Source organism: Nipponia nippon, unplaced genomic scaffold (assembly GCF_047370975.1).
Source record: "Nipponia nippon isolate SJK-2023a ecotype South Korea unplaced genomic scaffold, ASM4737097v1 scaffold_6, whole genome shotgun sequence".
NCBI lineage: Eukaryota > Metazoa > Chordata > Aves > Pelecaniformes > Threskiornithidae > Nipponia > Nipponia nippon.
In genome coordinates, this window is record NW_028262380.1 from 28938847 (window position 1) to 28963302 (window position 24456).

Below are 24456 nucleotides of genomic sequence, written 5' to 3' on the forward strand. Positions count from 1 at the left end.
TCAGTATGGCCAGCTGCACACACACCCCTGCAGCAGCACACATTTCACCTTCATACTCTAGAAGTTAGTGCTTGAGTTTGCATAACTTCATAATATTTGCTTTTCCCCTGAAATACTAGATTTTTAACACTTTTTTGCTGCTTATACTTTGCAAGGAACACCAAACAGACATATACAGTTACATCACTTACTTGTATTTTTGAAAGAAAAGGCAAAAGCTTTTCTAAAAACCACTGCAATTTAACTTATAGAGCTGGTATGTATTGTTAGCAGTACCGATTATTTAGTATGTGTTTTTATATAATGCTATATACAGGTACATAACAATAGACATCTGTGCTGAATCCTAATACGCTAACATACTTCAGGTAGTACAATTCATATCAGCAGACATTTGGTACATACCACAACGTGTATATTTTCCAGGTCTTGAAAAGGCATTTAATAAAAAACAAATTCATTTCCCTCTAATAATAAAAATTTTAAAGGGACAGTAGTTAAAGCTGTACTTTGCTGCAGATTTCCAATTTCCATGTTATTAATTTCAAGCATGCTGAGAACAATTATATTGAGGGAGAAAATATACGTTCAGGGCTGCTCAAAACCAACCTCACTCTCATTTCACTTCTATTGATGCTCATCAGTCACATCAGTGAAGTATCTGTTCAACCGAAATCAGCGGGGCGGGGGGCAAGCAGTAAATCTGTACGTTTTCCATGCAATAAAAGTATCAGGCAGGTAAATTAAGGTCCTAGGGGAGGCAGCAAATATTTTACCAGACCTGCACCAAATTGATGAACACACTTGGATCCACAAGAGGGAGGAGTCTTAATTTAGGTATTCTCTCTAAGAGAGAAGAACTGTCCTAATGAGCACTACCCTAAAGCTGCTGAAATCCTGCAGATGCTGGGACAGCCCATTCACTAACAGCACACAAAGTGAAACAGGAAAATTAGTAAAAGGTGCCTGGCTGTGGGGGCTGCTGCTTCTCAGAGACATCCCCTTTGCTCACCAAGCTCACAGCCATCAGGCCATACCTGCTCTGTGCCACACCACACAGAAGGTTGGCTTGTACCATTTCAAGTGTTTGAGGGTATCAGCATCAACAGCAACCCTGCCTTGGTTAATTCACTAAGGCAATCGAACACAGTGGTTTTAAGTAATTTTAAGACAGATTAAGAACGGGGGTTTTTGAGTACAATGGTAAGATGCAAATAATCATGCATCAAAAAAAAAAAATGTTTTCAAGCAATGTATTTTCTCCTTAACCCTCACTCTTCTACAAATATCTCTACTTAAAAGAGGATTAGCCTTTTTCTTCTCAAATGTCATTGGCCTAGTTTAGAAGTAGCTGCAAGAGAATTTACAATCCAGAAAATAGCCAAGCCCTTGAGTATAATAAAATGTAAAATGAATTACTCTATAAAATACAATAGTACATTCCACTGTTTGGCACTTTTGCTATAGTATCAACATACATGGTCTCATAACTGTCAGGCCAAAATGACCTCATTTTAAGAGGCAAAATGTGGGACAACTAGAATGTTTTAATGTATAAAGCCATTAATAAGGTGAGATTACCAAGTATTGCTAGAGCATTGGTAATACAATCTCACCTTAAACTGCAAGTTTGACCTCTTTTTGTTAGGCTGAGAAGTCAACCTGAGCAGACATGAGGAGGTAGGTACTTCAAATACAATTTATGTAGTTTTGGATGACATATTTGATTGGATTACAAATATGATTAGACATCATCTTTCAGGGAAGAATCTAGAAATATCAGAAGTACTGGAGCTCCTTGGAGTCTAAAGCAGGAGTCAAAACTGTGGACAAAGCAACTTGAAACTCACTCAGCAGTTAAACCTACAGTAGGTAGATTTACATGGGAGTGACCTGCACAGGAGTCTGAGCTGACTGCAAACTGTTTCTTGATCTCTGGGTAAATCATCAGGCAGCAACATCAGCCTCAGCTCCCCCAGCCCAGGTACAGTGTTGTCGACACCCAGCATGGCTGGTTTCACCTCAGCTGAGGTACCTGCTCACAAGCCAGAGTAACACAGCAGCCACAGCCTCTGATCTCAACACGAACAACAACATGTCCCACTGACAGAGACATTGGCTCCAATTCTTGAAATTCATTTAAAAAAAAAACCAAACAAACAACAAAGCTCCCAAAACCAACAAAAAAACCCACACAAAGCACACACAAAACCCCAAACAAAACAACCAACCAAAACACATACACACAAACAAAAGAACCACAGACGGGTCCTTCCAAGAGTCAGGTCAGCAAGAGTATACACTTAGCTTCTTTTTGGAAAGAACAGCTAAAACCAAATCAAGTACAATTTTTCTGTGCTTACTTTTTGCAAAACTGTATTTTCCACACGTGAAAACTGTCCAGTTCTTCACGTCCATGAAAAAATGCCAAAGACCAATTTTTCAAAGCCACGTGTGGCTTGGTCCAACAAGATACCGATCATCTTCCAAAAACATATACACACCTTCTTATATTACCATAATTTCTACAGATCAGACAGAGAATTTATCATCTGAGAAGATAAGTTACATGCAAAGGGTAAACTGACATCTCCCATGCATCATGGCATAGGCAGAAGAAATTTGGGGAAGTTTAGACCCCTTAGTTAAATTTCCCAGGCCTGAGAAGTGCTATCTGATGCTCCACTGCGTGCCGCTGATGTCTCTTTTAGCAGAGCCACTCTAGCCACCTCCGAGAGCACAGTCACAAGATACTGCAAATGCAGCATTTTTCATAATCTTTAGATAGATGGATTTGTAAACTATGTGAGACAGTGTGATCAAGCGGTTATATTGGAAGCATAAATCTACTTCCAGTCCTGTTCCTAATGTTTGTGTAGATGAAGAACCTGGAAAGTAAATCTGGTGTGGAAATCTTAATATTTTTTTGTTTTATTAGCTGATGGGGGATGTTTTAAACTTGTTCTCAGGTTTGATAATAAATCTTTTTACAAAGGAAAGGCTGTATCTCTTAAGGCTATCTATTTTTTTTAGTAAAATGGGAGATAATATTTAAGAATTTTTAAAAGGCCTAACAGTTATTCAAGTAAATCACCTGTGCAGCCCCAACACTGTATTTATTAGTTTTAGTATGTTCTGATCAAGGGACAGAAAGAAAAACGTTGCACAGATTTATTTTATTGGTAAGGATGTAGTTCAAATAATGTCTTAACACATTTCCCATTATTTTCTTCTGTCAGAAAACATCTCTGGAACACACCTTTGGAGTTCAACAAAAAAAAAAATCTAATTTCTATTCTATTAGCTCATAAACTATTCTACAAGAGGTATTTCAATACCTGAAGAAATGTTTCTGAAGAAATACTTTTGATGAATCTCTACTCAGGCATTTTGCAAATGGGGGGAGGGGAGAGAATAAAAAATTGTCAAATTATTTCCTAAGAATTATTCCATTGACCCCAGCTGGCCTCATTTGATATACAGTTGGCTACTGGCCTACTTGTCTTGTTACAAGGTCTCCAACTGTTGAGTCTTTCACTGAAAGAAATAAATTAAACAGCTATAAAATTAATGCTTTTATTTTTTTGGCAGGATTCTAGGATTTTTCATTTTTTAACTTATTTCTTTACATGAGACTGATAATTGTGGTCTTAATACAATTAATGTTGCCTCTTCTTGATACAGGGTATACACTTAACCCATTTGCAGAAAATTACTAAAATGCATAAGAATCCCAAGCTCTCTCTGGGATGTTAGATGGTGTTAAGCTTAAACTGGCACAAGGCCTATATCAGCCAGATTTTTAAAAGATCTAAGGCAAAAATTTCAGCTTTTCACTATCTACCTTTGGATCCAAGGAACAGTAATTTCCACTGAAACACTTTAAAACGAGCCAAAACAGTTTAGCAACTAAAACCTTCCTTAAGTAAAATGCTTTTAAAAATAATAAAGACTCTAAATAGTAATTTAACCCAAATTGTAGGAAGTTTTAAAAATACACGGCTATCATCCAAGTGTGGGCAACTAGTGCATTAAGACTACTAAAGATTTCTCAGTGTTACCTGGGGGCCCCCTGCTGGGACTCTGCCTTTAGAAAACAAGCAAAGAGAAAAGTTGTTTTGAAGGTGTCACAGATGTTTCAGTAATATTTGATTACTCTACGTATGGTGTATTATTAACCTTGAGTCACTGACTGCTTTATTTCTCATAAGAAAATCACTACACAGGAGGAAAATAAATGCATTTGTTATGCAGAGAAAAATTATTTGCTTGGTATTAGTTAAATATGTAAAATATTTTTAAAATATTCTTAATTCTGGGAAACTCGTGAAGAATCAAACAGACAGCCTCTGTGCTAGATATAAAGGATCCAAACCGGCAGATGATCCGTGTGGCTATCATTAAAGATGCCATAAAGAGAATTAGGTCTATTCAGTTTGACTAAATAAAATAAAATTAAAAAAAAAAAACACCACAAAAAACCCAAAGCAACAACAGCCCAGACAGAACAACAAATTAAAAAAGGCTACTAAAACACTTTTAGGACTGCAGGAAAAGAAAATGCCAAAATTCATCTCAGTCTTTTATGGAAGAAAAGTATTTTTATTGCACCACCTGATTCAACAGAAAAAAAAAAAAAAGAGACAAGTTTTCAGGCACGCTCCTCTTTGGGTCAAACCAAAGCAACAAATTTCAGGTTAAGTACAGGTTAGAACAATCGCTCTGAACTCACAGATCCATCAGTATTTTCTTTCCTGACAAAACTCATATAAAATATTTCAACCCATACTGCAGTCGCTACCTCCTCCGTTCTACCAAGTATGGCTATTGAGAGCGCTGTGCAATTAAACTACCTGGGGTTATAAGTAGCAGCTTTCTCACAAGTATTTTTTAACCCATATAATTTCATTCTTCTGGTTATGAGCAGTACAGCCATAAAACTTAGTTTCCATATTCATCTTTGAGGATGTTTTGTAGGTGTCCCTATAAGCTCAAGATTGAGACGTCAATGGTGGAGCGCGTGCTTCATTGGCAATGTTTTCTCAGTGGCAATGGAAGTTTCTGTCTTTTATGAGCATTGAGCTGATGGCTGTTATATATGTATGAGCTTTCATTCACCAGTGATCTTTTATTCCATTTCTAATTCCTTTTTTCTATTATTTCTTAATGACAAAATGTCAGACTTCTTTTTAAGATGCCAGTGAAAATATCAAAGCATTTTCTTGAAAAAATTCAAAGGCCTGCATGCCCAAAAGGTTTTAAGTAAAGCTGCCTGAATACTGCACAGTGCTGTCCATGAATTTTCACTCACATGGGGAATGACTCAATCTTCTGCCATACTCAGTCACCTGTAGGAAATCTTATCAGTGTAAGCAACATATTATTTGCCAAATTGAAGAGCTATTAGCATACCCACAGAGACAGCCCTGGCCATAGCAAGAAGAGTTAAAAGATCAAAGGAAAAAAAACTTATAGTTCTTTCCACTATGCCAGGCATGCATTTATTTTATGTAAATGTAACAAGAAGCAAAATGTACATGTAAATATTCCTCCTTCCAAAGGAGCCTTAAATTAGACCCAGGAAGAATGTATTAAACTAGTAGAAGCTGCAATATATAAAGTTTAAAATATAACATTTCTAAACCCATTTTTAGGTCCCTCTCCAGGAAAGGTTCCCAACTCCTTCCTTTATATGGAATATATACATAATATATTTTTATATTGTATATATATATATATTATATATTATCTAAAATACAAAAATAAGGTGTCCATTCAAGGAAAAGAAATCATTCTGTGAAACCACTGGGTAACCAGTATGGAATTTGAACACAGTGTGATAGCTCCTTATAGTGAACTTTTTGCAGCCCATAAGAGAAGGCAAAGAAATAGCAAGCAACATTAAGCCTGTTCACCTGAGGAACTCATGCTCTCTCAGACAATTTTGAAACAGCAAAAAAGGAGCTAAACCCAGAGTGTAAATTGTTCCTTTTAAATTACACATTCCCTTTACATCTTCATCTGCTGGGGGTAAGAGAGGAACTGTCTGTTTGCTTATCTCTGAAGTAAGCCATCTTGCCCTTTGAAAATCTAGAATTCATGATAATCCACTGAGCAGTCATCAAGGCTGTAGATTATTAGAGCACTTTTTCTTTAGGCTTACCTGAACACTGAACCTTAGCCATAACATGTTATTTAGCTACTAAACATGCGAATAATAGCAAAAAAATTTATACAGGATAGAAAGTGGAAAGATGAGAGTTTCAAAAAAATACAGGTTGGCATGATGTCTTTCATGCTTTCCTACACTTTCGTTAGCTATCTTGATGAAAGAATGCCCATGTAATTTATTATGGCTTCCGTCATTAAAATATTTCAGGGATGAACTTCTGAACTATGAAATCCAGAAGATGATAAAATACAGTAGTCAAGCAGCAGTGTCTTACTGTATTTCTCTCTTGTTCCAGGAGAAAAAACAAGTAAAATTACCCAACCATCTCTTGGGGCTCCAAGAAGCCACACAACGCAGCAAGGTTGTGACAAAACAACACAAAGTGAGAACTTAAGAGGAAAATAAATTCATCTCTTTCTATAAGCTTCAATCTTAATTCAGTATTTTAACATTATGGTAAAGAGCATCTCCATCATCTAAGGAGATTTTTGCTTATTCTGTTCTTGTGAACATTGCATGAATAAAGGCACGGTGACATTAAACAGTCTATCATACTGTGCTTTTAAAGCCGAAGGTGGAATAAACAGGCACAACAACAGATACTGACTGCGAGGAACTACATATCGACTATTTGTAGACATCAAATGCACATGTGTTGCTAGGAGAGAAGAAAAGCCTGCAGAGTCTGAGCTTGCAGAATATTAAAACTTACTCGAGGCAGGAGGAAAAAAGGTGACAAAAAGGCCTAATATAGGTCAACACCAGAGCCTGAGCCAGGAAACTCTCAAAAGTACATGAATATAATCTGTCCTGATGTTTAAGGAGCTGAGGAAGACAAGTCTTGCCCTCATTCAGCTCATGGCTTTGGTTCGTAAAACATGCTCGTTTTGTTTCTTTCATCAAGGCTTTGATTCTCTCTGCTGGAAGAGATGATAGCTAATACATCCCCATGTTCACATAATGTCCAGCTGCCTCACATTTCACAAGTGCATGCAATCTTCCCAAATGTATTTGCACCACCATTCAGAACATAGCTAACCTTCACTATTTTAGTGAAAAATCAAGTGTTCTCTAGCCAGCCTTTTTGTGTGAGTACGCTAAATGCAACTCTATAGTCAAAATTAATATATAAAAAGGTATCATGAGATTCCATTCATACCTCTTCTTGGATTTCAGATACAAATTGGCACAGTTTTTATTACAACCTCCCAGCCCTATAAAATGTTAAGTATCGAAAAGTATGTCTATATTGAATAATGAGGCATGGACTAGACAACCAGAACTTTAAGTACTTGGACCTTTTACTCTCCTATGTGAACAGGTCCACCTGTCTGGCTGCCCTGTATTCCATCCATTTGAAAAATGTTCTGTGCCAAGGAGAAATTAGAATAGCTAGTAGATTTTGAGTACCTAACTTGGATGATCAGGCAATCTTTTTATGAAACTTTTAGAAGTAATGTGTATGTTTTGGAATAACAAAAATGGAAAAAAAAGCAAACAGACAAAATAAGGTCTTCCAAGATATCATGGGGAAAGCATTTATACAAGTATATTATCTATAGGACATACACACTTCTTTAAATTACGAAATATATATTTAATTCCTGAAATAACACTGTTTATAACAAGCCTGCATGCTCTGTTTATGAGGGATGTTCAGTTCACAGAGGAGCAGTAACAGATGTTGTGCATGCAAGATGCTACGCAACTACATATCAGTCTGCTGGATCACTGGCACACACAGCATTCAGTAAATATAAGAGAACACCAAGTATCATTGTTTAAAAGTAAAAAGAAATTATGTTTTTAATATAAAGGAAGTCTAAAACCAAATAAAACAGGACAAAGATTCAACATTGGAGCAAGTTATTCTCACCTCTATTAAAATATAAATAAAGTTAAACAAATAACTAGATCTATTCTGCTCTAGAACTACTTACAAATTTTGTACCTTTTTCTTCCCCATAAGACATTTTTGGTATACAAGGTGGGTAGCAGTTGTGTAAAACAACTAGCACTACTGAAAGACAAAAACCAGTGAAAATATTCCCCCCCACACCCCAACACATTCAAATGCAAAATATCCACCCCCTGCCAATTCAAAGTTATCGATATCAGGTTTAGTTAACAGATCTTTTAGGATAAAAATATCTCATTGGCACAAACCCGATTTCTTTTCAAAGATGTGACCCACTCAGACAAAATCTGCATATGACTCATCAGTGTTGGCAGTCAGGAGAAACTAAATGATCTAAGTATAACTAAGCTACTCACTCTCTGGGGCTTGTTAACCTGCTCCATCTTATGCAAGCCCAGCTGAAGAACTGGCTGAAAAGGACAAGCTAAGATAAAACATTCACACAGAGGAGCCCACATACGTATACATATATTCTCCCCTAATCCACACTGTGCTGGTTTAAGAAAGTCTCTCCCAGTCTACTCCAAGTTACCCATCACCATTTCTCTGCTAGAGATTACAGCTCTCTTACAGATGCTAACTAAGGTTGCTTTGGTCAACACTTCCTAATCTATTTCAGTCACTGTGAGTGAGTTACCACCTTACCCAATTTAACTACCAGTCAACAAAAACAGATTCACAAAGACTATTCAAGGTGTTTTCACATCAGTAGCTCTGCTGGTAGATAATAATGGATTTTAATTTCCAGGAAAGGAGGGATAAATTAGAAGATAGTAACATCTTCATGTAGTGCTGCTGCAGCTGGGAAAGGACATACATCTGCCTAACAAGGACAGAGAATTTTGTTTCACCCAGCAAAAGAAGTACTGACAGGAGAGGTGTTTATTGTCCAGAAAGCAGAAAAACAACATTAGGTCAAAGTGCTGTGTAAGCCGCAGGACAATATTGTCCCAAAGGCAAAGGGGTACACACCAGTCATAAATCAATTCAGGCTGCAAATTAGAGGGCTATCAGAAAAACACGATTCCCCAAAAGCTTCCTATTTAATAGTTTGCCCTACCACTCCCAAGTATTTTAAGACACATGTTGATCAGGTTATGAAACAAATATCATGAGGCGGTACTTACAGTAATACAAACAAGGACCCAAAGATCCTTCCCTTCCCACTGTGTCCCAAATCTTGTTTTCTAATTAAAATGAATGGTAGGATACAATTTTTATTCCTATGTTTGTTTTAACTGACTCAACAGCACAACTCACAAGGAAAAGTAAGACACAAGAACTACAGAAAAGCTGTACTGAAATAACAGAAACACCCTACTATCCCAAGTTTATTTCAATATGCTCATTAAAAAAGTTATGAGAATTAATAAGCTGTTGTAACTAGAAATCTCTTCAAAGTAATACATGTCTTAAACTGATTCACTGTCACAGAATCAGTCTTGAGCCACATGCAATGAAAACGTACACTTCTCTGATTTATCTTGTTTTCCAATTAAGATCCATTGACAGGGTATGATGATCAATCAGTTTTCTACACCAAAAAAAAAAAAAAAAAATCACGTAAGCGTTCCTCCCAAGTCAGGGGTGTGCAAAAAGGCAATCTAATTTCTTTGTTCACACTTTACACTGCCAGTGGGGTCAATATTTTGGCAAAAGCAAAGATCCTCTCATTAAGGTCCTAGTGCAAGATTTTCATTTTACTTTCAGTTCTCCAATGAAATTAGTCACCACACATGGTAGATTAACTGCAGCAGCTCAGCTTCTTCAGATGCACTCGAGTTTCCTCACAACATGTGTATCAAGACATAATTACACTGCCAGCTTTGCTGACTGGAATTATTAGTTTTCACATTCAACTACTTATCTGGCACAAATGAGGTGTGCTTACTGCCTGATCAGGATAGGAGAACATGGGAAAACAGTGAATACCAAAGACATGAGAAAAACCTTCAGAAATCAATCACGCTTTATATTAAGAATCACTTGAGTGGTCTGTAAAGGCTTGATAATTTAAGATTTTCTCTATAAGTGGTAAAAACATGTTTTAATGAGTATTACGTCTTACAGTCAGTTACAAACATAAAGCAGTACAATGCCATACTGTGAGAAGCCATTTACCACTGCTATTGCAATCTTTCCTAGGTGATACATGTCGTTAATAGATCTCGTAGGCAAGCTCATTATAAAGAAGCGCAGCCATAAAACTAAACACAGATTCAAGTGGAATCCTCTTTTCCTTTGCATCAGGGTTCTTTCTACCACTTACCTTTCCTTCTTTTCTCCACAGGACTCCTATAGAAAATGCTGCCTTCCTTCTCTGTTGCACTCACCTAGGAGCAGGGACTGTAGTTTCAAACAATATAGGACCATGAAGTCCTAAAAATCTGAAGTCAAATTTCTCTGCAATTGATTAGTTACTAATTTCCTCTTCCATATAGCTAAAAAAGAAGCAGGGCTCATCTACCATCAGCAAAAAGCCTAGTATTTCACATCTTAAACAGACACTTAGCTTGATCAGGCACCCATTTCCACAAAAAACCACAGAAATTTAGCACCTACTTGTATTTTCTATCATTTTTTTCCAAGGCGGCTCCTCGCACAGTTTATAGTTCCAAAGGAAGACTAGACATCAAGTCAGACACAACCAGCAAAAAGAGGCAGGTACCTCTCCAGGTGCTCCCAGTTACTCTCTCAGAGCCCTGCTCTTTCTGCTGGCCCACACAGGTGTTGTGAATCAACAGTAAGGGCTGACAACCTGTGTTTTTAGTAATAGTAACTGTGTAACAGAGAGTCAGAGAACACACCACATTAAAAATTATTCTGTTTCTCATGTGTTTCGCAAAGTCAAGAAAGGATTAAGCTTCTCAAGTATGAAAGAGTTTCCGCACGACCCATGAAAGCTTATAACACCTCATTTCTCTTAATTTAAAACCACTAGATCCCTAAATCTCTCAGCCAAGTTTGTTTAGTACTGAAGCCACTGTTTTGGCCCATTTTTCCAGTGCATAAGTAAAGCTACAACCACTAGAAAAGGAGCAGACTCCCTCATCTTGGAAAATCCAACAGGCTAGGCATCAGAAGGCAGCAAGAAATATGAAAGCAAGAAATTTTTTTGATCCTTGCTTCTGCACATTTCCTCCCCTAGCTGCAGGTTTCTGTTTGAGATGCACTGATATGGCTAATGTTGACGTGTAGAAGCTATATGAGAAATCACAATTCCTGAAGAGTCACACAGCACCTACAGGGAAATGACAGCACTCTTCGAGTCTCACCCCTGCTTCCAAAATCCAGGAAGATCTTCCTTGGTTAAAAGGAAGTTAGATAGCGATGGGTCAATATGAAGTATGTCTGATCCCAGAAACAATCTGGTTTTTACCTGTCATTTTGACCAAGCACATCCTGAAGCCTTCCAATTACAAACCAGGCTGGGTGTGGAAGATGTTGCCTAGATTCCTCTTCTGCCAAAGAAAGGAAAACATCTGAACACGCACACGTCTTTCTTTGACACACACACAATACATACCTTGGTGTCTGGTTTGGTTTTAGTTTGGAATAAACAATAACAAAACAAACAACCCATATGAAGATGCCAAATGACGCTAACATCACTGCTGCCTTCTAGCAGACCTCTATTCCCTCCTGAGCAGGATATTTCAGTGTGTGGATCACAGAATCATAGAATCATTAAGGTTGGAAAAGACCCTTAAGATCATCGAGTCCAACCATTAACCTATCACTGCCAAGTCCACCACTAAACCATGTCCTCAAGCACCATGTCTACCCTTCTTTTAAATACCTCCAGGGATGGAGACTCAAACACTTCCCTGGGCAGCCTGTTCCAGTGCCTGACTAACCTTTCAGTGAAGAAGTTTTTCCTAATATCCAACCTAAATCTCCCCTGGCACAACTTGAGGCTGTTTCCTCTCGTCCTATCACTTGTTACTAGGGAGAAGAGACCGACCCCCACCTCACTACAACCTCTTTTCAGGTAGTTGTAGAGGGCGATAAGATCTCCCCTCAGCCTCCTCTTCTCCAAACTAAACAACTCCCCCAGCTCCCTCAGCCGCTCCTCGTAAGACTTGTGCTCTAGACCCTTCACCAACTTCATTGCCCTTCTTTGGACATGCTCCAGCACCTCGATGTCCTTCTTGTAGTGAGGGGCCCAAAACTGAACCCAGTACTCAAGGTGTGGCCTCACCAGTGCCGAGTACAGGGGCACTATCACCTCCCTGGTCCTGCTGGCCATGCTATTCCTGATACAAGCCAGGATGCCATTGGCCCTCTTGGCCACCTGAGCACACTGCTGGCTCATGTTCAGGTGGCTGTCAACCAACACCCCCAGGTCCTTTTCTGCCAGGCAGCTCTCCAGCCACTCCTCCCCCAGCCTGTAGCGTTGCATGGGGTTGTTGTGAACAAAGTGCAGGAATTTTATCTGTGTCTAGGAAATTCAGTAGCAGCACCCCTCTTCTTGCATTTAGTCACTTTTAGAAGGTTTGTCTAGAGATACTGAAAAAGTTACAGATTTATCACCAATTTTTTAATTAAAGCCAGGTTGAAAACCAGTTATCTGACTTTACTTCCCTCTTGGACCTTCCTTTATGCTAAGCACTTCCCATCTGGCTCACTCTCTTTTTCTTTTTGGCTTGCAACATACTTGTGCTGTCAAACTAAATTACTTTTTGCAGTAAATTTCAGCTCCAACTCTAAGGCACTTTTTATTGAAGTATCTTGTTTGCCCTGGTATAGTTATAGTTCTCTTGGGATTTATATTATAAAATTTATTTTCATGGGTTTATAGCTGTGCAGTAAAAATTCTCATTGCACTGAAATTTGGCTTACAAGCATCAAAGAAAGAGAGCTTTTTGCTAATATTTTCAAAGTTACATTGTAACATTTTAGTGATTTTTTTTTTATTTCTAGATCTTTACAAGCAAGTCATTCATCCTCACTCTACTCTGAATTATTTCTGATACACTGTATTGAACAGAAAAAGATCTTACATTATCTATAAAAAGTACATATCTGGCTTGAGTTTTTGATTTTAGAAGTTTCTAATTCAGTGAAAGCAAAATATTTTCTTACAGACCTTTTCTCCCACTAGCTCTCTCCCCCCACTCCTCCACATCAGAGCTCTCCTTTCCCCACTGCCTCCTACTCCCACCACTGCCCTGGAGCTTCAGGCTCTCCTTCTGGGGAAGGCAGAAGCCGACAAGCCTATTTGTCCTCATTTTGCGTAACCTCTTCACTCCACCCCTGCTTTGTGATAGTACTATGCAACTGTTCTCTGAAGCCTCTGCTTCTGGCAACTAAAAAGCAGACTGTTCAGCAAGGGTTTGTTTCTTTAAGCAAAATAACGATGATTAATTTACTGACAATTACTTTGAGTGCCGAGGTAAATCTCCCAAGACAACCAAAATGTGATATCTCCTTCCCCAAAATATTTTAATGCCTATAGCACCCAAGTCAAAGATTATCTAACTTTTGAGACACTTCTCCTTTGCACTGACTGTAGAAGTCAATGTTCTATGTGAACAAAATATAAAAAGAGTTGGCCAGAACGCATACATAATATAGCATAAGAAATCCTGACTTCCAAGGAATCAGACACCTTGAAAGGGTTGAACACCTCCTCATGCAGATGTTACTGTGTTAGATTATGCTTTATAGTGTTAGGCACTTTGCAGATCTCCGCATTCAAAGATCTGGTTCATTATGAGGATGAGTTCAGGGGTCGAATATCCGTTGAGCTAGTGTTTATAATATACTTGGCTTTCTTTTACTGATTCCAAAACCTGCCTTCAAATCAACCAGCTGCTAGCCCAAATCAAATTTTAAAATATGCTGAGCATGACGGTGTAGTGCTAGATTTCAATGGGGATCACTGAATAAACCCGAAGAGAATGTGATGCAGGCAGCAAAGGAGTATAATGAATCCTTTCCATCAGGTTCTCACCTTGACGCCTGACATGCCATAGTCTGGCCCACCCGCACACTTGTTACTAAGGTGCAGCTCTCACTCTGGATTTACAGAGCTTAATAAGAGATCTGTTTTTAAGGAGGAATGGTAGTTTAGACTGTAGGCTCATGAGCTGAGGATGAGGGGGTCAGCAGCAGGGCCAGCTAGAGCAGATCCTGGTCTCCAGGAGACAGCCGCTTGCTGCCCCCAGTCCCTGCAGCACACCACCCCTTTGACTCTGCAACATGACTGCTCATGAGACGTGCTATGAACAGGAGGCTTCTTTTGGACTAGAAATAACATTTCCTTGTGGGAAAGTAGATATCTCAGTGTTTCGGGTAACACCACTGTCCCACAGATACCTCTGCTAACATAGTAGAGGGGTCAGCACACAGCAGCCCAGTGCTCCAGGTGGCATTGGTGCTAAAGTATCCAGGCCATCTGCTTGTTGTGGCAGTTCTTAGCACACAGTACTGTCCTATAGATCACAGCACCATGATTGCAGGGCACTACAGCCGCGAGCTCTCATCAGAAAATCTGTAAGCTTCAAAGTGCTTCAAGAAATTTCTGAACCTGGGGTCCTTAAAGGAAGACCAGCAGTGACCTTTTCCAGCAAACAGCCCTACATCATTTAAAAAAGAAAAAAGAAATTAGCAAAGAAAGTAAATACAACCTGTAAGAGGGAAAAAAAAGAATAAACAGCTGGATAACAGGTTTCAAATTCACAGTCAGTTCAGTCTAGCAACAGAGTATTTACACTTGAATAGATGGTAGCACAAAGCTGATTCTCATACTGTAGTATTTAATAGTTTGCTCACCCTGAATGGCTGGAATTGCCAGAGATAAAGATACAGCCCTGCAGCTCCTCTGCTTTGTAGCATGCATTAGTTATTTACACCTGCTCCAACTCAGCACAAAATGCCAGTGACTCAGTCTGACACCATCGTACACTTGCTTACAAAGGCATAAATGAATCTACAATATGCAAGTCCAAGAGCTCTCCTTTTTAATTTTGCATGTCTTGCCACTGTGTATATCTAAAAAGGAATGGAGGAGTTGTGAATTTTTTCAGGTATTTTGTGACAATATTCACATCTCATCTCTCAGTCTACGTGATCTCATGATTCAGGCTTTTAAAAATATATATTACAATACACATTAAAGATGTTACAATGCACTGCATCCACTTCTACTTGCCTCAGTCTGTGGATGCCACAATCTCTACCGACAAAATTTCAGGTTATATGAGTAACTGAGCAGGACCACTCATATGAGTAAAGCTCTAAAGACCAAGCAGTGCCATCACTACTGCAGAGGTGCAAGAGACTAGATCAAATATTTGGGACATATAAAGACACACTCACAAACTATTCTTTCTCTCTTAGATGGATGTCACACTGTGCATTAAATCAGTGGCTTGCCCCTGCCTAAGATATATTGAATGAGTCCCCACAGAATTGGGCTCTACTGCTGACAGGGACAGAAAACTTTATTTAAGAATTGCTTTTTGACTCTTCCAGGACTTCTGTCCGAGACAAAGCTCAAGAAGCTTACCAGCAATGAGTTGACCTTGGCAATTCACTGGTCGCTAACACCGACAATGGAATAACTTGACAAATAGCTTGACATTGTGTGCCAGCACTGCCTTCATCAGCTCTCACCAGTCAGGGATCATTCCTAAATTTAATTCTCTCTTCAGACATGGTGCCATTTAACCACCTTTGGGGCCCAGTAGTGAGCCCAGCCGATGAACTGATCTATGTTAAACCAACCTATATCAAGTACAATAATCAACTCCACCAAATTCTGCCTTATTTTGGTGGGCAGCTGTTATATTGACATGCCTGAGGGGAAAAAGGAATGGGATAAAGAGTGTCCCAGGGGAGCTACAGGAGAGCACAGCAGTCCAAGCAGGCAGCTTGGTAGCTTCTGGGGAGGAGAACATACATGAATGGAAAGAGTAGTAGGGACAGCAATGTTTTTATTAAGGTTTTTTTAACGTTCTTATTTCAAGCCAATGCAGTTGATATTGATTTGACACCCTGTAGATTAACTTTCCATGCCTGTCTTTTGCTTGGAAACAGACATTTGTATTTATACCTCAGAGAAAACCAAATATTCCTCCTCTACATTTGACAAGTGTATTCACTCTCAGGAATGTTACTAGGTACACAGGGACAGACAATAAACTCAGAATGACTCTTCCAGGTCTCAGCATGAATCCCAGTCCATTACTATATGACAGCGCTAGCCAACAGTACTATTATAGTTAATTCTTCTGTTTTTTTCAGTAGTTTCGGGGGTTTTTTTCCTGACCACTGCAGCTCTTTTCATCTTAAAATCAATGTCTCAGCCCTTGAAAGGCATTGCAGAATTTGGCCACATGTCCTTTTCTGGCTGCAGCTATACTAGCTCAGGATATTATTGCCCCAGTTGCTCATCACCTTGATACCTGAGGTTACCGACCTTGCTGCTGAGCTGCTTCCATTTCATTCAAGATTCAATGTGGACAACTAAAGGGGCAGACTGGGAGGAAAGGAACGTGGTGGCAGGGGGGGAGGAGGCAACAGCATCGCAGGGCAATGGGAGCCGTAGCCAGACCATGCAATCTATCCCTGAGATGCCTTTCCATGCCACCACTGTCCACAAGCGGTGGAAGAGAAGGCTTCTGGAGACACACTTGGTTATTGCATTGAAAACAGGTCGGCTCCTGCATGGCCAGAAGCTGGCTGCACTCTAGGTTATGGTGACAGATCGCTGTAGCACCACTGGCTGGGCAGTTCTGCCTAAAATAACTACAACAAAGTTCTAATAAAGTCCTGGGAGAAAGGTTTGACCTAATGTTTATTTATCTTCAGTGTGTTAAATCCACATCCTTCTGCTTAATCCAAAATATAAATAGCATCTATATTTACATACATACATATACACACATATATAAATATACACCTTTTTCCGAAAGGCACACCACAGGATTTCCACATTTAGAAACAATATTGACTTCTTTGTGAAATTTAATCTATTTTTTGATTTTTTTCCCTCAACAAAAAACAACGATGAAGGAGAGGCAAATCAAGCAAACACTTACCAGTTCAGGGTATCAATAAAACACAGTAGAAAGTCCACAGCCTGACACATTTTTCCTTGCCTCATCTTTGCGTGACTTAAGTAGAACAGGTCACTTTACCCAATATAATAAAGGTTGTTGGTCCCTTCTCATGCTAGACCCTGTTCTCAGCTGCTTACAGCTTTAACTCTTCGAGCTGTATATTTCTCTGTACAGGTCTTCCTCAAGATGCTTTTTACTTTTTCATGTTTATGCAACTCTACTGTTTCTCTGAGCAAGATTAAAAGGAAACATGTATTGAACTTGTTAACCTAAATCCATACAAAATCTTTCCTTATAAACTTGAGTGTTATCTCAAAGTATGTCGTCTACAGCAGTGACCTAGCAGTTGACAGCTTATCTCCCTAGATTCAAAGATATATTTCCTATTGATTGGGGGGGGGAGGAAAAAAAATATAGCCAAATTATAATCATTAAAAAATTGGTTTCCACATGCTAATGTACTCATGTCTAAAACTATCTAAATCTTTTACTGCATCGGCTCAGGACCCAATATTCCAATTTTCTCTCAACATCTAATGAGATCTGTGAATGCCCTTCCCAATCTTACTAACATGTATAACTTCTTTTTTAATAGGATTTGACCAGACAAGCATTATATAGACTGTTAAACACAGATTTCCCAAGTACACACTACATTACATAATATACACGATATCAACACAAATAATGCTAATGCCCAAATGTACCTCCTGTAAGTAGACTCTTCCAGCACTAGAAGTTTGGCATGTTTGCAAGTTCAGAGCTGACATTTTCTCCCAGGGCCAAGGACTCAGCCACTCAGGCATAGCTTGGAAATTTACAGTGTCAGCATGCATGACAACTGTAAACCTTGTTCATGTACCATGGACAGAGAAAAAAATTTGCAGATTAAATGTACAGTTTTTCTGCCTTCCACTGTTCCTTCAATAACTCTGCCTAAAGACACCCTCTTAATTCTTAAACATCAAGAGTCTTCCTGGTTCCAGAAAAATTAGGCCAATGACACCAGAGATACGGGACTGGATTCTGATGTCAAACAGTTGCTATGGGATTAAGTTCCCCAATAACACTGAAGTTAAATTAACACTGACTCAATAAAAGCAATGTTTTACCTGGGATATGAAAGTCTACTTCCAGTGTGTACTAGAGCCCCAGCTCTGCAGTGATTAAGAGAAGCATGGTTATTTTTTATTTGACTTGAAGATTTTGTTTTGCTTTTAAGGAAAAAAAAATTAGTCCATCCCAGTTCATATCTTCATATACATTTATAATTTATGCTCTGTTGGCTGAGAGAAAAAGAACAAACATATTAAAATTTTATACCTGTCCTCCAAACGGAGGAAACATTTCATGACAGAATTTGCATTGTTTAGCTCTGATCACCTGCACATTTAGTTGTCATTGCTGTCTTAAATATTGCTTCTATTTTTCTTCAAGAATTGAGGAACAGCTTTTTGACAGCATTTTGATGAAATGTTCTAAGTACTGAACCATAACTCCACTTCCAGGGCTCATTCTGAACTTACTTTAACTGCTCACTGATGACTTAACCCAAAATATTAAGCTTTACCATTTTTTCCTACAAGACCTGCTGCCCTGCAGGGAAACCTCGGACAGTATTACTTAAGGAAGTCAGTTCTGCAAATACTGGTCATCAATGTTTTCTTTCATATAATTTTATTTTTGGCAAAAAATAACTTGATTATATAACAAGAATATAGTATTCAGAGAGTCAGACATCAAAATAAAAGCTAAACAGTGGATCAGATAACTTGAACCGAACCCCAGACCACAATTAAAAAGACAGAAATAAGTTGATTTTGCTTTTTTCCAAATGTTATTTATCTTGCCTGTTAACAATTCAGACTTCACTCCATCCCAGAATGTCTGAGTACTGACATGAATGAAATTAAGTAGCATAATGATATCTTACCACCTAACTGCTTGTCTTCTTTGCATAATCCCATTTTTATCACTAGTATTCAAAAGAATCTAAAGAATGTAAGGATAGTAGGGCAAAAGACACTGTACAAACAAAATAAATTAGCCCCCACACCAGAAAAATACATAACTTTTAAAACATATTTTAAAAATGGAAAGCCTAGAAGTAACATATCCTACTCTCAGATATAAATAGCTCTGCTTCAAGTCTAGGATTAGTCCTCCACTTAAACTTTTACAGAGCTTCATGATATTCCACCATTGCCACAAACTGCTTGTGCCCAGGGATTTCCAGGACTAATCCTCTTGAACGCAGATTTATTGCAGCTTTGCCCTGTCTTCAGACTATTGCATTCCTCCTCCTGCCATTACACCCTTGTATTCTGCATTTGAATGTCTTCATTTTTAAGCTTCTGGTGCATGTGCAAGCCATCAGTTACTCTCTCCAACGAGAGGGCACAGCCAGTAACAGGTTTGGGATTTTACTCTGTTTATAATAAAAGATTTTATTTTTTTTTTAATCAAGACAGCAATTACTATGATTGCATATGGGTCTAATTTATCTCCTTAAACAAGTTTTGTGGTTATCCAGAGCATAACGCCATTAAAAATTTTACACAGCTGAGATCTGTTATGAGGGAGAAAGAAATGCTTGAAAGGCAGATTTATGAACTACAGGTAATGAATGCTGCTGGATCCTGAAGCACTCCTACTGCAATTACAAATAGCTATTTTCAAGGAAGCCTAAGATTCCCAATCAGGTTTGAGCACCTCCAGCTTCAGGAGACATCACATTGTGTTGGCAGGTTGGTTCCTCCTTCTCGTTCAGGGAGAAGCCTCCAGTAGCTACCGCCTGCCTTTTCCCATTCACACAGGCACGCAGTTTGGGCTCAGCTGGCTCTGGCAAATTCTTGGGCAGATACTGCTCATCACCCCCCCTGCCCAGGGCACTGTACCACTTCCAAAGCTGCGGGTCTATAGGTGCAGCGGGATCCTTTCTCCTGCTGCTGGAAGCCACAAGCTTCAAGCTTCTTGACAGCCACCCTCCACTACCTGCTTGACAATAGTCTCCTGTTGTCCTTCCCATCTCACGTTGTGCAGCTCTCGTCTCTCCAAGCTTCAGCAAAAACCCTGTCACTCCCCACTTCCCTGGAAGCAACTGCTTGCTATTTCACCGGAGAGATGCAGTAGCATTCAGCACTGCTGCTAAGGGGTTAAAAGAGTCATGAGGGGGAGAGCTGCTCCCCACCACCACCTTTGACCGCTCCAGGACACTTTCCTCAAAGTATAGAGACTGACATATACACACTACACTGCCTTACAGGCACTACAGGGAATGCAAACAGAGCTGAGGGAAGCAGAGAACATAAAGTGCTTCCGGTTTACCTTTCCTTGTAGCATAAAGGCAAGGAGTGATTTAACAAGGACGAAGGGTGAGAAATTGCCAATAGACAGGCCAGGCAGATTTGGATTACTTACTGCTGCTAGACACCAATACTAAGAGATTATTAACTTTCTTCTGTATAATCCAAGTATTTATTTCCAGGCTCCACCTGCTATTAGCAGTGCAGTGTCTTAGTGACACATACATTTATTTTTGTTCTTCAGTTATAGTAATGATCAGACCCATCAAACCAATCAGTGTGCCAAAATCTGTGCACAAATAGTGAGAAGACAATACATTTGAGCAGAGACTTACCAGAATTACAATGTCAGGAAAAAAATAACTGTGGAATATTTAAAACTCAGGTATACAACAATTGCATTGTTTACCACTGCACAATTAATTTGTATTGATGTTATTAAGAATAGCAAATTGCTGCTACTTATGTAGCTGATGTAGGATATGCAAAACTGCAGAAGTCAGCAGTATAGATACACTGGCCATCAGGAAATATCTGGCCACTCTAACTCTGCGGTCTAGGAAACACTATGTCAACTTCTACTTCTGTACACATTTAAATAAATCTGGTTGATACAGGTGAACTAAATTACCATAAAGGCTGATTTATTAATTGGGAACAAAAGATTTCCCTATGAAACCTTCATTAAAAAGCATTTAACTGTGACTAATGTTAGTATATCGTTATGTATGGTCTTAAACATTATTAAGTAGGAGTCTGAAAAACGATTACTACATGTCTTCTCAATGCTTCTCAGTCATGTATATTTGGTACATGGCTAAACTGAATGAGGTCCTACCTTTCCTGAAGTCCTTGATCTTTTCTATGACAAATGCAAAACCCATTAAGACACATACAATTCAATTTAATGGGACAAAAATCAGCCTGAGAAAAGCATAAATATACAATTTCCATGGTACTTTACACAATATTATAGAGTAGTTTTGTGGACTGGTTCTCATAACAGCACTTCCTAGATGGTCCTTATACATAGGTAGACAGGTGGATTTTGTAGACTTAGGGTAATTTGAAGCATGTCACAGCAATGAAGCATGTGCCTTCTTTTTTTCTTTTAATTCTGTCAGTTCTGTGACAGCAAGAATTATCACCCCAATGCAGCATGTAAGTGTGCTTGACTTTCAGCACATCAAAAGTAAAATCTCCAGATGTATTCCTGTGGCATTAATTAACATGGAACTGGAACAACAGGACCAAATCCAGATCAAGAAAAGAGGTTATCTGCCTTTCTCAGATAGGAATTGTTGGAGAGAGGGAGAGAGAGAGACCAAAGAAATTACAAGCCAAGTTTGCCCATAAACAACTTCAGAAGTTTTATAAGCATTTAAGAACTCATCTATCGTGAAAAAGGCAAATGCACGTGCTAACTCACTTGTGTGAGTTTGAAAGCACCACTATGAGTGACTTTCTTAAAGGGATCTTTAAAAGAAGCTATAATTTGACCCCTTTCTTCATGCAGTCACTTAACCTTCCTCCCAAGTGTCACAGGCTTATCAGCAAGCATTTGCTTAGATGCTCTGTGATTTACAGTCTAACAAAAGGAGAGGAACTGCTTTTGCAAACAGGCTTAGGCTATGCAGAAAACCTTCAGGGACCGAATGTCAATTCACATGCCCTCTGGAAGGAGCAAGGACCTGGAAGATCCAGCCTACATCATAGCTACTCTCAATGTTCATTAAGTAACCACCAGACAATATTACATTTCATTAGTTTTTGATTGCATCATGCCATTTTTAAGAGGCGATGTTCAATTATCATAGCTAATGATAAACTGATTATGAAACCATAAAAATAATGACTCAGATATTACCAATATTTCCACAACATGGATGAAAATGCACATACATATCAGACAAAATTAAAACAGCAGTAGGTGACAAGAAAGTGAAAACAGAAAGCTATCAGGAGTATGATTTGTAAACAAAACAATTTGCAAACAATTTGAAGATGTCTGAATTGAGAACACTGAAAATAAGATGACCAAGTAGAAATCTCATTAAATGTTCTTCAAAATACTGTACACTTTTGCACCTAAAGTTTTCAGTCAAAATCCTGCTCTATGATATTCAGCATATGCTCTGATGCTTTACACTGTAACCAGTATATTGTTCAATTATGCTGTACAAGCATGCTGTACAAGCTATGAAAATCCTGTATGCCAGGAATCTGTGTGCATAACCATTCTGTATTTAAACAAACAGAAAAGCCACTACAGAAAATCTTGCCTTCTCAAACAAGTAAAATGTGGTTTCAAATCTCATTTTTTTTTTCACCCTCCTCTTACAGGATCACAACAACAGCTGCTTGCATGATGGACCTACGCAGATATCCTCTGGATGAACAAAATTGCACGCTAGAAATTGAAAGTTGTAAGTTACTGGAGGGAGAGGGTTGGCCAAATGACAACTGTGGATTGAAAGACATTCACAGGTTAGGTAAAACAGGAGAAAGTTGTTGAAATACTGTGTGTCCAGTGAGTTGGACACTGAACGCACCCGATATATTTCTATAATACATAAGCCAAAATATGTTTAATTCACAATATTTGGCTGATCCAAGATTGTAAGAGGTCTTTAAAATCTCTTGTCAAGAAAGGGAGAAGAATATTTCTTGATGATTAGATCAGAGAACAGTAACCGAGCACTGTCCATCTTCAGTGCCAAATCACCACAGGACCTGAATGAATTACTTTACCTCAGTGCATTAATCTCTAACATCAAGATTAATATCTGCCCCATATGGTGGTGGGAGGATTGATCAATCACTCTTACCAAAACACTTGGAGGTTATAAAAGGAAACAACTTGATCCTTCAGCACCAAGGTTAATGAAAACTTTGCCATTGTCTTCCATGAGCATAGGATCAAGGCGTGCAGTTGCAAATTTTTGTCATTAACATATAGTTTTTATATCTTTTATGATGTTAGCCTTTAAAGAAATGCCTATCAAGGTTTTTGAAAAGAATTTCTATTCTGTCGTTGGTCAAACCAGCTGCTGCCACTGACCACAGAGCAATCTGCATAAACAAACTACTTAAGACTACATAGAGTCCAAGGCAAAATAGTGCAGCCATTTGCGAAGAACTTCCACTTGTCACATTACAACTGTTGCACTGTTAGACTTAAATTATTTTTTATTATAATAATACTTCTCTCTAAAGTTTCAGGTTCTAGAAAGGATTAACAGATTTCCCCAAATCCAGTATTGCGGTTCAGCTTACTGAAGAGAAAGAACAGTTTTAGCATTTGAATTTCCATTTTGATGGATAGTTTGAAGTAGAGAGACAGAGAAACAAGACCAAGGGTTCTTCCTTACCTACCAAAATCATTTCCTAATACCTATGTCATCAACAAAAGCAATGATTTGACAAATAAAAACATTTTCATAGTGCTAAAACAATGGAATATTCACATATAAAAAGTTTAATAGTATTGTAACACAAATATAAAATAAATAAGTCTAAACCAAAGAAGACAAAATTGATTTGAGGCTTAGAAAATGTTGCTGGGAAAGATTTCAGTTTATTCTGAACTGCAGAGGTTTTCACCAGTTGCGTACATGTAAATGTAATATACCTCAACAGATCTGTGAGGTGGCGATTGTCAGGCACTGAGAAAAGCCTACAGTCAGTCTAGAGCACTAATGAGAGACAAGACGGGCTCTCAGCCCAATGTTTATACTTGTTTATAATTTCTACTTGATGGGACCAGAAATTTGCCTTATTTAAAGTATTCAAAATGGGCACACACCTTCAAAATTACTCTCCATAATGAAGTATTTTGGGTTTTGCAAGTACATAATCAATATTGGCCTTAATATAAATCAGTGGAGGTACGGCTTTTCATTTAGATTTTAAATTGTTTGGTAAAAAATTTGAAATGTTTCCCCAGGAATTATTCGCTTTTGCTCCTTTTCTGGAATGTCATTTTACAGTGAT

At 38.5% G+C, this 24456-nt stretch overlaps 1 protein-coding gene across 3 annotated transcripts in view; it reads left to right on the forward strand.

Annotated features, from left to right (window-relative positions):
* The window catches only part of GABRB1 (gamma-aminobutyric acid type A receptor subunit beta1), a 148320-nt gene that overhangs the window by 81922 nt on the left and 41942 nt on the right, over positions 1 to 24456 (forward strand). For all 3 annotated transcript variants that reach the window (XM_087736446.1, XM_087736447.1, XM_087736448.1), the window contains one exon: positions 22807 to 22889. In XM_087736446.1, the coding sequence (XP_087592572.1) occupies positions 22807 to 22889 (83 nt within the window). The remainder of the gene's footprint in view (positions 1 to 22806; positions 22890 to 24456) is intronic.